General features: G+C 46.4%; 1 protein-coding gene across 1 annotated transcript in view; it reads left to right on the forward strand.

Moving 5' to 3' along the window:
- Nucleotides 1-5,686: 5,686 nt before the first annotated feature.
- The window catches only part of MYO1C (myosin IC), a 26,145-nt gene continuing 18,169 nt past the window's right edge, over nt 5,687-13,662 (forward strand). The window contains exons 1-2 of the mRNA XM_010015011.1: nt 5,687-5,704; nt 13,397-13,456. Of these exons, the coding sequence (XP_010013313.1) occupies nt 5,687-5,704; nt 13,397-13,456 (78 nt within the window). The remainder of the gene's footprint in view (nt 5,705-13,396; nt 13,457-13,662) is intronic.

A 13,662-nucleotide genomic window follows, 5' to 3' on the forward strand; every position in this document is an offset into this window, starting at 1 on the left:
TATCTAGTGGCGATAGAACAAGGTGGTTTTGTTGTGATATGCTTTCCAGTCTTAATCCCTTTCTAATACTAAACCTCTTTTCAGAAATGCAGGAAAAGGATTTTGAAGGAATAGGAAGTGTCAGCCACCCGTGTGAGCTGTAAAGCGTTGTCCACAGCCTGTAAGTTCTGCCTGTTCTTTCTCAGCCGTTTTAATTCTCAGGTTTACTTGTCCTCATGCTTTGGAAAACCAATTCATGTTGGCTTGTGTGAAAAATACTATGATGGGATGTTTCACCTGAGCCTGTCAGGGTATCGATACAAAGCTGATGGCTGTGTTAAAAAAGAGAAGCAACTTTATATTAATGAGAAGTTTACTTTTGCATGCAAAGAGGACGTGTTTTTAAAGGAGAGGTTGGTCACGGAAAGCACAGAGATATGCACAGGCTTTGAACACTTAATTTTTCCTGTGAAAACATTTTTTCCCCTTAAAAGGAAGATGTAGGTCCTGCCACTGGGAGGGACTGTTTAGAAAGTCAGCTGGGAGGAATGCACATCAGCAGAACTGAGTCAGGCTGTTTGTATTAACAGCTCCCTCCAAAACGGTTCTTCTTGTTCTTGCCACAGGCTCTGCAGGGGAGCTGCTTGAAATGATGCTATCAAAGTTAAGGGCAAAGCAATCCAGCTGAATTAACTGTTGTTTCAAATTCTGTGCTCTTGAAGGGAGCTCAGCGATGGCTGTTGGATTCAGAATGGGCAGAGTGTGATGTAAAACAACCACCAGAGCTGTCACAGGGAGGGAGCGAGAGAAGCCACATGCACAAGACACGCTGGCATCATATTAAGGGCATCTGGTCATTATAAAGCAGGACTTTGCTCTGATCATCAAAGCCACTCATCCATCTCTCTTTCATTGCTTCAGCAGAGAGCAACAACAAGGAAAATTTCTCCTAATTTGTTGGATTAACCCAGTTCTGGTTTTCACTCACGTCACGGACCCACAATTATTGTGTGTGTGCGGGAGCCATGACTAAATAGGAGCACAGTGTATGTGCTTTTAAACCTGCTGGTCCTCAAATGCATCTATCATCAGGGGTAGCAAAACGGTGACTGATGCTTACAGAGACAGAGTAGGAGTCCCAGGAGAGGTGTATCTCCATCTTTATGCTCCATTTCTTGGTGATGTTCTTGTTTATCAGTGAAAAACCGAGCTTGGGAAGCAAAGAAATTTAGTGTTCTCACTGCTGAAGCTTTCTGGAAACAAACAAAACCAGTAGTGACAGTCTGAGGTGTTAAAAAGCATAAATTAGAATCCAAAAGAATAATTTAAATATACTTTTTTGTCTTCTGCTTTTTTCAACCCTTTTGGCCACACCTTGACATACTGCTCAGCTTTTGTCTATAAACGTGCAAACACAGAATCAGAGCATTCAGAGAACTCATGATGTCATGAAGTTTGCAGGAAAATTAAGGAACTTTGCCATCTGGAAACACCTTCTGAGTGAGTATAATGGGCTTTTGATTTAACCTTCATAGGTCTGCAGTTCCAGAACTGACCAGTCGTGTCTCCAGGGACCGATGTCCTATGTCCAAGGCTGTTCCTAACTACTTGGTTGGGGCACAGCTGGCTCTCTGCATGGGGAAAGAGGAGATGTGTTAACACAAACAAAAAGAGAGTAGAAACCAGACAATTCTTTGCAGAGCTGATGGTATGATGAAGAGGTTTTGCCTCCTTATAAAGCCTGTTGCAATCTTTAGTGTTGAGTCTTCAGCAGGGCATTGCTTTTCCAGTTATTGTGCAGTCAAATGTCCATCTCTGCTAGAACAGAGGTTTTTCCCTAAGGAGTGGTCCAGATGTCCTTCAGAACCTCCAGTTTCTGCTATAGGGTGTCTTAGGAATGTGAGGCATTTTAATCAGCTTTAGATCAGCATAGTCTGGGCAGCAGGACACGTGGTAGCTTAAAGAAATTCCTATTTTCCAAGATGTTCCTCTGACCTGCGAGAGGAAGGGCCCTCGAATTCCTGGCCTGTTGAGGGTGGTTTCTTTCCCATGGTATCTTTGCCAAGTGCTTTCTAATTATGGAATGTGTGTTATTCTGGAGTTGTTTCGCAAGGCAGAAATAGTGAATATTATAAAAATCCTGATAAAAAAGTTACAAATTGATAGATGAACTTGACATCTTTTGCTTTTGGAATAATGTAGGTGTGATCCACTTTGATTTTTGGAATAGCATAAACCCAAACCAGCATCTCTTACCTCCAGTTTTATATTGTGCAGTGGAATCTGCACTGGTTTGCTGATGGTTTCACTGGTTTTAGGCTGGTTTAATGGGGCTAAACTCTTTCCTCTTCCAGCAGAGCCACTGCTTGCAGATGCAGCTCAGCAGGTCACGCACTGCTCTCTGTGAGCCTGCCGGAGCAGGGCTGACAGGAAAGGTTTCCAGTCCCTTTGCTTTGAATGTGGAATTGTATGCAGGCAATCAGCTGCTTATCAACACCGAGCAGAGCAATCCCAGTGCTCTAATCCAGGGTTTATGTGAGTCACTTCTAACTGGTGAGGCCTGGAAAACTTGATTCATTCCTCTGCCTGTAGTTGCCTGTAGTGGCGACACAGACCAAGCCAGCCATCCTCAGCAGAAATCACAGGCAAGGGCTGGGCTCTGTTGCTGGAAAGGAAGAGCCTGGTTTTATCACCTTAATAATCCAGGATCAAGGTCTTTTAATGCTGGTTCTCTCTGTTTTCCAATCATATTTTTCCCCTCCTCATTTAGGCTAACCTGTGCGCCAACAGGAGCTGGGCAGTGGTTTGGCTGCAGGAAAAAAGCTTTTTGAGTAAAGGACTTCCCATTGAATAAAGGGTTCTCCTGCAAGGAAATGGCACTTCCAGTGCTGAGGTGTGTCCTGACAAGTGTTAGGAGGTGTGAACTAGAGGAAAGGTGAAGGTGTTAATGTGAAGATAACTCTCTGCTAATACTTAACGTGATTTTTATTGACTGTTGTTTGGCCGTGACTGGACTGATTTGAGGAACGATGGTGGAGAACTGACATTCTCCTCCTGAAGAATTAGAGCTGCCAAGGCCACAGCTCTAATTAGACTTGGAAAACTCCTGGCTCAGGGCTTGCTGTTGAGATTCAGTAATGGCTCATGTGGCTCAGGGAAACAGAGCTTGTATTACCTCAGATCTTACCTGTGCTCCTGCACTGAGCAGGGCTTTGGAGTATTGTCCATTTCTTTCAATGCTCTGACATAAACCAATGCTAAACCCACCTCGGAAGCGTGTCCTGAGGCTGCCTCTGTTAATAATTCACTGAACTCTTCAGTTGGCTGATAAAAGGAGTAAAAGTCGTGCCAAAGAGAGTTGTGCAAGAATTGGGAGCTAAGGTTTCAATCACTCTCAAAATGGGATCTGGTGAGGGCAGAAGAGCTGGTGGCACCACAGCACCCTTCAGAAGAGCTTCGTCACAAATCCTTGCAATGGTTGGCACGTTCCTCCTGTGAGGAATGACATCCACCATGGGATTGCTGGGCTCAGTGCCTTGGGTCAGAGCTAATGAGAGGGGAGCACTGCACTGAACCACTGACAACATCTGCTGTGTTTCTTTGGCTTTAAATAGCCTCCTGGCTGAGTAGTGGCCATGTTTTGTTTTACTTCACTTGTTTTAGCTTTACTTTAAAGGTTTTTAGCTTCTTACTTTAAATCTTTTTACTTTAATCTTTTTACTTTAAATCTTTTACCTTTAACTTAGAGAATCTGCCTGTTTGGGTGCTGACTCCCATGAGGGACCACTGTAAATGGATTCCAGCAACTGAGATATGTTGTAGTGTTGGGCTTACTCAGTGGTGCTACACACTGCTTGGGGTCCTGCAGTCATATGTGATCTGAGACTAATACACCAGAGGGTCAACGAGCCTTTTTGGAGAAGGGAATTTGGTTTATGTCTATTTTCTTCTTTGTCCTGTGATCGTCAGAAAAACCTTCCCCACTTAAGGAAAGAGAAAACCAGATAACAAATATCCTCCCAAAAGTCTTATGATGACAAAAGGGTACTGTTGAGTTTGCCACCTCTGCTCACCTGCTTATGGTAAGGAAACTGGTGCTGAGGGCTGACATTAGTGTGATACCTGACTTCAGAAGCATGAAGAGAAGATGTTCAGCAGATGCAAGAGAGTGTTTTGCTGTGTGTGTATCTTCATCACTGCTCTGAGACAGATCAAGTGGCTGGTTTTAGTCACTGATGCTTGGAAATGGAGGGTCAGTGGCTCAGGGCAGGACTCATCTCCCTCAGGGGTCTGCCTGGCAGCTCAGAATGTGAAGTACTCCTGACCCGAAATACCCCAAGGGTGGTATGCAGCGGGTGGGCCCTGTGCCAGGGCAGTGTACTGTCTGTAGCACATCTACAGCTGTACTTGCTGTACCTGTAATTCGTTTTAGGATGGACACGTAGCTTAGATCATGGAGGAGCAAAATAATTCAGAGAATCATTTTAGGTTGGAAGGGGCCTGTGGGGATCTCTGGTCCAACCCTGCTTTCAGACAGGGCCAGTTTTAGGTCAGGTTGCTCAGGCATTGTCTGGTTGAGCCTTAAATATCTCCAAGGATGGAGTTTCACAACTTGTGGGGCCCCTGTTCCAGTATTTGACAGCAGTCACTATGGAAAAAAAAGTTTCCCAATATCTCATTGGAATTTCCCTTCTTCCAGCTTTCACCCGTTGACTCTCCTGCTCTCACTTTGCACCCAATGCTAGCAAAGGCTGCGTGTGTGCCCTGGTACAGGGTGCCCAGAGAAGCTGTGGCTGCCCCATCCCTGGCAGTGTTCAAGGCCAGGTTGGACACAGGGGCTTGGAGCAACCTGCTCTAGTGGAAGGTGTCCCTGCCCGTGGCTGGAAGTGGATGTTCCGACCCAAACCATTCTGTGTGACCAAACCTAGATGGCCTCAGAGACAGAAACATGCTGCTTCTGTTTGCAAGGATAGGAAGGCTGAGGGTAACAGCGGCTTGACTCTGTCCTAGGAAGGGTCTGTCTTGGTGTAGTGCAGGATATTTTGGCATGAGGACCTTGGGGACCTCCATATAGAGTGTGTGCTCTGAGGGTGCATGTCTCAAAGTGTTTCTGGAGTAGAATACTCAGGAGCCACTATGCTAAAAGTCCTTGCAAGAGCAGACAAGTCAAAGTACATCCTATTCCTGGTCCTTTGATTTGCTGAGAGCTCCATTACAGCTGTAACTGTGAACCCTGGAGGTTCTGCTGCTGTTGTGGTGAGTTGGGAGGGGGTTTGGGGAAGCCTCTTGCTGCTGCAGCTTCAGTGCAAACCTTTGCTTTAATGGAGCTCATCTCTTCCTGTCCCGCCGCTGTGGGCTTGTGTTTGGGCTCTGCACCAGCTTTTCCAGCACCTGGGATTACTTTTCTTTCCGTTTTTCCCTGTGGTTGGGCACTCAGCAGGGAAGGCAGAGGACAGCTGAGTGCTCTTGGCCTGCCTCTCCTGAGCTCTGCACGCCCGGCTCTCCTCTTGGCGAGGGGAGGAGAGTTCCTCTCCTTCTCCTTGGAAAACGCCCTCTCCGGGATGCTCCAGTAGGAGCTGGTGGGAGGGAAGGAGTTGTGACTGCACCGAAAATGTCATGAAAAAAAAAAGGCAACTGACAGGAGAGAGAACTTGTCCTCAGAAAGCAGGGTGAACTCAGGCTCTGCAGGAGCTGCCAGGAGGCAGAGATGAAGTTCAGAGGCGCGGTAAGATTTGCTCAGCTCTTCTGGTGGGTTTGCAGCTTTCCGATGTGTATCTGGCCCTGAGGAGAAGGGAGACACGTTGCCAAGGTTTCAGCAGGGGAGTAAAATGCTTTGCAAGAGATCCCTTCCTTGGAAAGTTATTTGGAAGGGGTTGGAATGAGATAAAACCCCAAGGAAATGCATGTTTCGAGGAGGAAGCCAAGGTGGGAGTTGAGGAAGTGGGAAGAGAGGGGGGGGAAGGCTGTGCTCTGCATTAGGGGAGAAGAAAGGGTGGAGCTTTTGCTTGGGTCAAGAGGCTTGAGGATGTGAACATACCCTACTGGTGCTGGGCTCTGCTGTGTCCTTCCCAGGGCCATGATGGGCTCCTTTCTCTCTGACTACCACCCTTGGGAATGGCAGGAAATACCTGCTTAAGGACTCATTGCCACTCAGTTCCTCCAGGGTGTATTTACTTTACCAAACTTTGCCCATGTTTTAGCAGCAACCAGGGAGCCTGGCTCTGTGTACTGCATTGCACCAGGAGCTTAGAAAAGTTATGTGGCGAAAGCTTCAGAAGACCAGGATTAGTACCTGGAGAAAGAAATGAGTAAGAGAGTAGGAAAGAAGGTACATACGCAATAATGCCATAGAGAAACCAGATCGTGAGCTCCTTTCTTCTGTGTTGTATCACAGAAAGAGGGATATTCAGATACGTTAGAAGGTGCCAAATTGATTCAGAGATTGTTTTTATACAATGCATAATTGGGCCATGGAATTCACTGATGTTGGAAGATGTTGAGGTCAAGAATGAGGGAATGTTATAACAAAAGTGTACGTGGGCTTTTGGCTGGATGAGAATGTTCAAGGCTCTAATTCGCAATAACTTCCCAAATTTAGGAAGAGAAGGATTGAAAACATCGTGTCTGTGGATGTAAGCAGTTGAAGAGGTGGTAGCAAGGGGCTGGAGTATCCCATACCTGCTCAGTGTAGAGATCCTTGTGTGCTTTCCCAAGTAGTCTAGTGTTGACCACTCTGAGAAAGGGTCTTGGTGATGAAGGGAAGCACAGAGCTTCTGGAGGACCTGCCTAGATGTGACAGCAGGTGAAGATGACAGTGCCCGAGAGGCTTCTGCTTGGGTTTCTGTTGGCATGGAGGGTGGTGGAGCCAGCAAACCCACCTGCAGCAGGAGATACAGAGAAAGGTTTGTGATACAGGAGACGGTGATAAGTGATGTTGTCCAGGGTGGTGCTTGATATGCTCCAAGAGAACATGTGGGTGTGGAAGTGCCCTCAGTGCCCCGGGAATGCTCTGGAGTGCTTGTTCTGCTTGGAAAGTTTTACTACCTTTGGAAGACTTCATGGTCTGAAATGGTTGTGTGGGGCGTGGGGAATCCAGTGGGGAAGGTGGGAACCTCTGCTGTGGGGAGGGGCAGAGCGCTGCAGGAGTAACCCATAGTATTGGTTGGAAGAGAGATGAAAGGATGCATGGATTTAGAGGGAAATACAGCATTATCCCAGAGCAGTGAATAAGGATGCAGGGCGGGTATCCCGTTGCTGCAAGCGGGGAGGCAGGGGCAGCACGTGCATCCCGTGGTTCTTACCTGTAGGCTGGTGTTTGGGTTTCTGCTCCTCTCACCTGCTCAGTCAATGCAAAGCTTCCTTGGAAGGGCAGTGATATGAGATGTTGCTTTTTGTGCCCTGTGTTTGCCTTCTGCAGCTACAGGGGATGCCCAGGCCTGTGCCCTGGGGGCACAGGTAGTACTGCAATGTCTAGTGATCAGCAGCATCTCTCAACTAGCACCAGCTTGTGTCAGCTGTTCAGGAGCAAAAATGTCAGCTCCCTAAATATAGAAATTCAGAGTATTTGCTTTTCCAGCCTTGGTTGAGTTCCTGCTTTGTCTGGGTCATTTTTCTTACTGCTATTTTATATTTAGCTTGTTGATTGAAATATCTGCAGCCCCTTTTAGGGGTAAACGTTTTGCCTCTCTTTTGAATCAGCTCACAACTACCTTTTTCTTTTCACTTCTGATGGCTTCTCTTTTTCTCTAACTTCCTCCCTACCCCCAAAAAAGTAAAGTCTAGAAGGTGTGATTCCATTATGAACATGTAACAAATGATACTACCTGCTTGTTTTGATACTACAAATGATACTGCCATGGCTTGCTTTGGTTTCTGGTCCGTTCTGATTTACACTTGAGCTCCTTAGATGGGTTCTTACTATTCTAAATACTTACTATTGGCAAATGTCAAACATCATTGATTATTAAGTCATCATTAATTGCAGCAACATCTGCACCCTGCATTATTGCTTTACAAAAGGTGAAACTTTTGCCTTCACAGCTCTATCCCTTGTGTATTCGGTAGATACTTAAAATAGTGCACACAGGGTGATCCCTTGCTCACATTTCCCATTCTGCTTTCCATTATATTGGGAGATGAAATGGTTCCACAGCTTGGAAAGTGAGGGAGGCAGAACTTCAATTTCTAGGCAGTTTGCTAGTGGAGATGTAAGAAGTCTTTGTGGGAGCACACTGAGATTGCTTCCCCTCTATTTCTTGGTTATCTTATGGTATGATGTGTTCCAGTTTGTCCCTGCTTAAAACATGGAAGACCTCGAAATAAACAGTTTACAAGGAAATAGCATTTCTTTAATGTATTCTGTAGTTAGATCCTTCCAACATGTGGTTTAGGATCAGGAGGGAAGCATCAGAGAAGCAGGCTCTGAGCATGGGCAAGTGCTCCCACATTCCGTTGCTGGCCATGTATTGCTCTAAAAGAAGCAAGAATAGAAAAGTGATTCTGCTATAAATGGTCCGTGAGGGGCAGCTGCTGACATGGTGACTTGTTTGTAAGTTCAGCTTGTTCCTTTAACTCCACTGGTCGGTGTCATCAGAGTTGTTACCTGGTTTTGATCCTGTTCCATCTGGCACTTCTGATTTTACCCAAGTTATCTGCTCAGAACAGCTCCACAGAAGCATCATAGAACCATAGAATGGTTTGTGTTCCAAGGGACCATAAAGCTCCTCCAGCTCCAACCCCTGCCACAGGCAGGGACACCTTCCACCAGAGCAGGTTGCTCCAAGCCCCTGTGTCCAACCTGGCCTTGAACACTGCCAGGGATGGGGCAGCCACAGCTTCTCTGGGCACCCTGTGCCAGCACCTCAGCACCCTCACAGGGAAGAGCTTCTGCCCCAGAGCTCATCTCAATCTCCCCTCTGGCAGGTTAAAGCCATTCCCCTTGGCCTGTCCCTACAGGTCCTTGTCCAAAGCCCCTCTCCTTATGGGAAATAACTTCATTTGGCTTAGAGAATTAAAGCCAAGATAAAACATTTGCTTTTGTTACTTCATTTTCTTAACTAAACAAGCTGAATACATGGGATTTGTGTTGTATAAATTATTGCCTGAGCTCAGGTGGCTTCAGAAGGGGCAGATAAATCTCTGTGGTTTGTGGGAGAGGATTTTTAGGGGAGACCCGAGCTGCCTCTCAGGGATCCCTCGTTCCAGCCCCACTGTTGACAGAGAGATCTGTGCCCAAAAATTGCAGCTTATTTTCAGTGTGGCAAGAGGGAGGAGGATCCCAAGTGCTGCACTCGAGTCGGTCGGGGATTCGCTGGCAGGCAGCAAGTGCTTGACTAAGATCCCTTGATTCTGGTCCACCTCAGTTGTTTTCCTTATTGCTTTCTCCATGTAAAAGGAAATGAGGAGCTCTCCCATTCTGCACCTCAGGAACTGAGGCCCTGGATAAAAGAGCTGGTTTCTGTCTGCCCTGCTGTCTAGCCCATGCCGTGTCCAAACCCCTTCTCAGGCTATAGAGTGGAGTAGAAATCAGAGGAATTGTTTTCCTTCCTGCAGCTTTGGCATGCCAGTGAAGAACGTCAGACTACCCAGGAGACAAATGTGTTTTCACTGCCACCTCCCCACGAGAAGTTCGTTCTTGGTTCAGACTCCTTATTGTCTTCCAGAATCTAATCTGAATTTCCCTTCCCACTCATATTTGGTTCTTGCCTGTTCTTCCGTTCCCGGCTTTGTAACTATTTCTGGAGCCTGCAGATCAATCATCTTCCACTCCATCCCAAGATAAAGATGCTGCCTCTTCCCATACAGCTTCCTGAGGGGGTTTTAGTGCAGGTCTCCTGTCTACTGGGTGGATACTGGTTAATTCCTTGTCAGAGGTAAATAGTCAAACATACATTTTTAGCCATTGAAGCAGAAATCATGTTTGTCATATGACTTTTCTTTCTATATCAGATGATTACAAAGCTTCCCTGCTCAATATAAGACCATTCACTTGGAGTTCTCCGGGTGTTTCCATAGGCATCACTCATGGATGCTTCAGGAAGAGAGCTGCCTGAGCTGCTGAGTGCTGCCTGGTCTCTCAGTGGTCAGCAGGTTGGATGGGGCTTGGAGGAACCTGCTCTAGTGGGTAGGGGCTTGGAACTGGATGAGCTTTAAGGTCCCTTCCAACCCAAACTAGTCCATCATTAGATCTCCAAGTCTTAAGCAGAGGAAAGTCTTTATCATACTTTAACATGGTTTAAAAAGAAAACTACTGGTTTACACCTTCACAACAGCATGTCAGGGATTTACTATTTCACTTTAGGAGACTCTCTGGTATCGAGTGCTTTTGTGCTCCCATCGTAACGGGTGTTTTCTGGTCTTGTTGACTCTTGTATGAATACAAAGGAAAGCTGGAACCTCAGCCAAGGTAAACCTGGCTCTGCAGGCTGCATTCAGCACCAGTTTACACCAGCAGAAAGTCTTTCCCAAAGCTGAATCACACGGAAGAGAAAGGCATGTGGAAGTGGTGCCGCTTTGGTAACTGCACTGGCTTGGGCCCCACCATTCAGGAGTGACGGCTTTTCCTTCCCTGGCCATGAGCCACTGTTGTGCTTACGGCTCTGGGGAAGACGTTAAAAGCAAAGAGTGGGTTAAAATAGTGTGGGAATGAGTCCTTAGGAACTGTGCCCTGGGGTGGGTATGGGGAATGCTGTGGCAGGTTGTACTTTCTCAAGTAGGAGTGACCATCAGGACAGTGATTTTAGCAAAGGACTGTGATTTTAAGCAAGTTTGAGAGAGAAAAAGGCACCAAGATCTCCAAGGCTCAGATTTTTGCAATTCCCTGTTTGCAGCCTGTGCTGGATGTGGCATTAGCAGGGTTTATCCTGAGAAGGTGGGGATCCTTAGACTCGTCCTCCTTTTGGTTTCTATGGGAAAGGTGAAGTTAGGAGCGAACCCCTCTGTTACTGTTAAAGGGCACCCCCGCTCCCTTTCCTCCTTGCCCTGGGTCTGACACTCCATGATCCCATGATAAAGGGACTCAGCTCACTACCTTGACAGAAAGTTACCACCTTCTTTTTTTCCTGTGCTTTATTTAGCTGATTTAGCAAGTTGCATTGATTCAACTTAGAGACAATTGCTTGCAAGAACACATGCCAGGGAGGCCAAGGCTATGTGTGGTTTGGTGGTGGTGAGCTGTTAGACTGCACCTAACTTGCCTCTTTGGTGGTAGTTTCACCAGCACTTAAACCCAGCAGGAACTGGCTCTGCTGCTGCAATACTCCCTCCTCTCATGTCCGCTGTGGTTCCCAATCTTGTGTCACCATCATCTGTCAGCTGTTGGGAGTGATGATGTGTGGAACCAGTGTGGGAAAATGGCCTGGATTAAAATAATACCAATAAAAGAACCCAAACCCAAGCTAGTTTTAATCCATGTCAGGTTTCCAGTGTAGCTTATTGCACAAGCACTGGAGCTGGTGGAAGCCAAAGGGTGCAGCTGCACAGAGGGCTGGTGGGATGGGCCTTTTGCCTGTCTTCTCACTGTCACAACAGCTCTTTTACCACTGAACTCTCTTAGCAGCTTCAAGAAGAACTGATTTGCACAGGGAAGGCTCTCCTCAGACCCTCACAGCCTGTACTCTCCTCATTACCTGGAATACATACTCCCTTTCACAGAGCTTTCGGAGTTACCCAAGCTGATCTCTCACATGGCACAGAGCAGAGCACGTTGGAAATGAGCTGTATATCAGCTGGAGGCGTTTTGGCAGAGAAATCCATCCGCTGCAAAGGCACTGAGGGAGCCAGTGCTGTCCATGGGCAAGCTGCTTTAATGGTTAATTAGCTTCACTCACATATTTAAGCCCCCTGACTGGGTTTTCCAGCGTTAATTTACAGCCACCAGCTTTTAAGGCTGCCTGCTAGCTCCAGATAGCTCCCATTTCAGTTACTTTAATTTATTCAGTGCCTTACTGTCACACTCATCATATGCAGGAACACATGGTCATCACTGTGATTAGTTTTTACTAAATAGTGTCTTCTTTCCCCACTTTCTTACTGTTCTGTTTCCATTTTGCAAAGAAAAGGATTGATTTTCACCTCCTTTTACGCTGCATCTGTTGGAGTTGGTGGCAGTTACATCGTTAACGTTGCTGTTTTAAGTTGGTGGCAGACTTGGACATAAGCAATACAGCAAATGAGCAAACACTGGCATGGAGAAGCACATACTGCTCAGCTGTGGTTTATGACTGCTCTTCATATTTGCATTGGATTTAGGGTTGGGAGGGTACAACACTGTGGTTAAAATGATCTTCTGGAGAATCTGACTACGTAACCGGCTCACATTTAACTATTGCTGGGAAGTTGCTTTTGGGGTTTGGGGGTGGTTTTGCCTGCAAATTTCAGGGGGTGCTTTAATTCTCACAACGAGAGGTTGGTGTTGAATGAGAAGAAACTGAAAGCTCCTCAGCCTTTAGCTGCGTGTCCCAGAGGAGGCGGCCGAAGTGCAGTTTGTGTGTTGTGAGCAGGATGGATTGCTCCTTCCTCAGGCTGGATGTGTGCCGCTGGCATCACTTTGTCCTGAGCTGAGGGAGTGGCTGATGAAAGAGCTGCTGAAGCTGCAAAGTGACATTTTCTGTGAAAGTCTTTAGGATTATATAAACTTGGATTAAGTGTCTGAGGGTGGAAATTTCTCCTCAAGTCATTTTTGAGGCAGCTGTTTTCAACCTGTGTTCGTAAACCGGGGACTTTGTTCTGGTTTTGCCTTTGTTCCCATTACCTTGCGCCAAACCCGCTTCAAGATTACACTGCTGTGACAGAAGGGTTCTAATTTCTAGGCAGAGCTTATTTGTATGTGATTGGTCTCTCTTTCTTTTGCCAGTGTTGTCCTTTATGTCACCACCTTCCCCCTTTCCCCTTCACCTTGGCAAAGAAGGTAGGAGAAGACAACAGAGCACTTTGCTGAAGGTGTGGAGGAATTGGCTTGGAAAGTTTGGGGCATTTTAGCACACTTACTTACTGACAGTATCTGCAGAATTCCTCCCAAACTGCATCTTTCAGAGCTTAGAAATCCAGGAGGCTAATTGGAAAAAATAAGGAGGGAAATGAAAATGATGTTTCTTTGTGGTGTTTGAGCCATTAGAGTGGATCTGGGTTTGAGAGTTCCAGGAGGAACTGATTTGTCTTCCTGAAAGCTGCTAGTTCCATATAATCCACTTACGCCCAGGCTTTTGGGAAGGAAAACTGTTGTAACTTTAAGGAATAGGCAAAACTACATTTCTAAGTGATAGGTAAGTAAACAACTGCAGACTAAGGGAATTTGCACTAGTTTGGGCCAGAATTTATACTTCAGTGGGTCTTACCTTTATTACTACTTAACAAAAGTGAAGGTAAATCTTCTTCTGACCAAGGCTGTTTTCATTTTTGTTTCCCTGCACGCCATCAGCCCTCGTGCTCTGACCCCTATTATATCTTGAGAAGGAGCAGAAAGGAACTACCTGACAACGTGAGTCAGCAAAAATCATCTCCATCATTGTGCAGGGTTTTGGGGCTGGATGACAGCAGGGGGCCAGCATTCCTGGTTCCCAGCAGGGACAGGGTGCCTGGGTATTGCTGTTAGCCTGTGAGGACCAGGCACCAGTGGTGGTTGTGCCAGTGATGGCAACATCCCAGAGTATAATAATAGATACTCTGAAATGCATTAGTGCTGTA

The sequence above is a fragment of the Nestor notabilis genome, unplaced genomic scaffold (assembly GCF_000696875.1).
Source record: "Nestor notabilis isolate BGI_N333 unplaced genomic scaffold, ASM69687v1 scaffold30365, whole genome shotgun sequence".
Lineage (NCBI taxonomy): Eukaryota > Metazoa > Chordata > Aves > Psittaciformes > Psittacidae > Nestor > Nestor notabilis.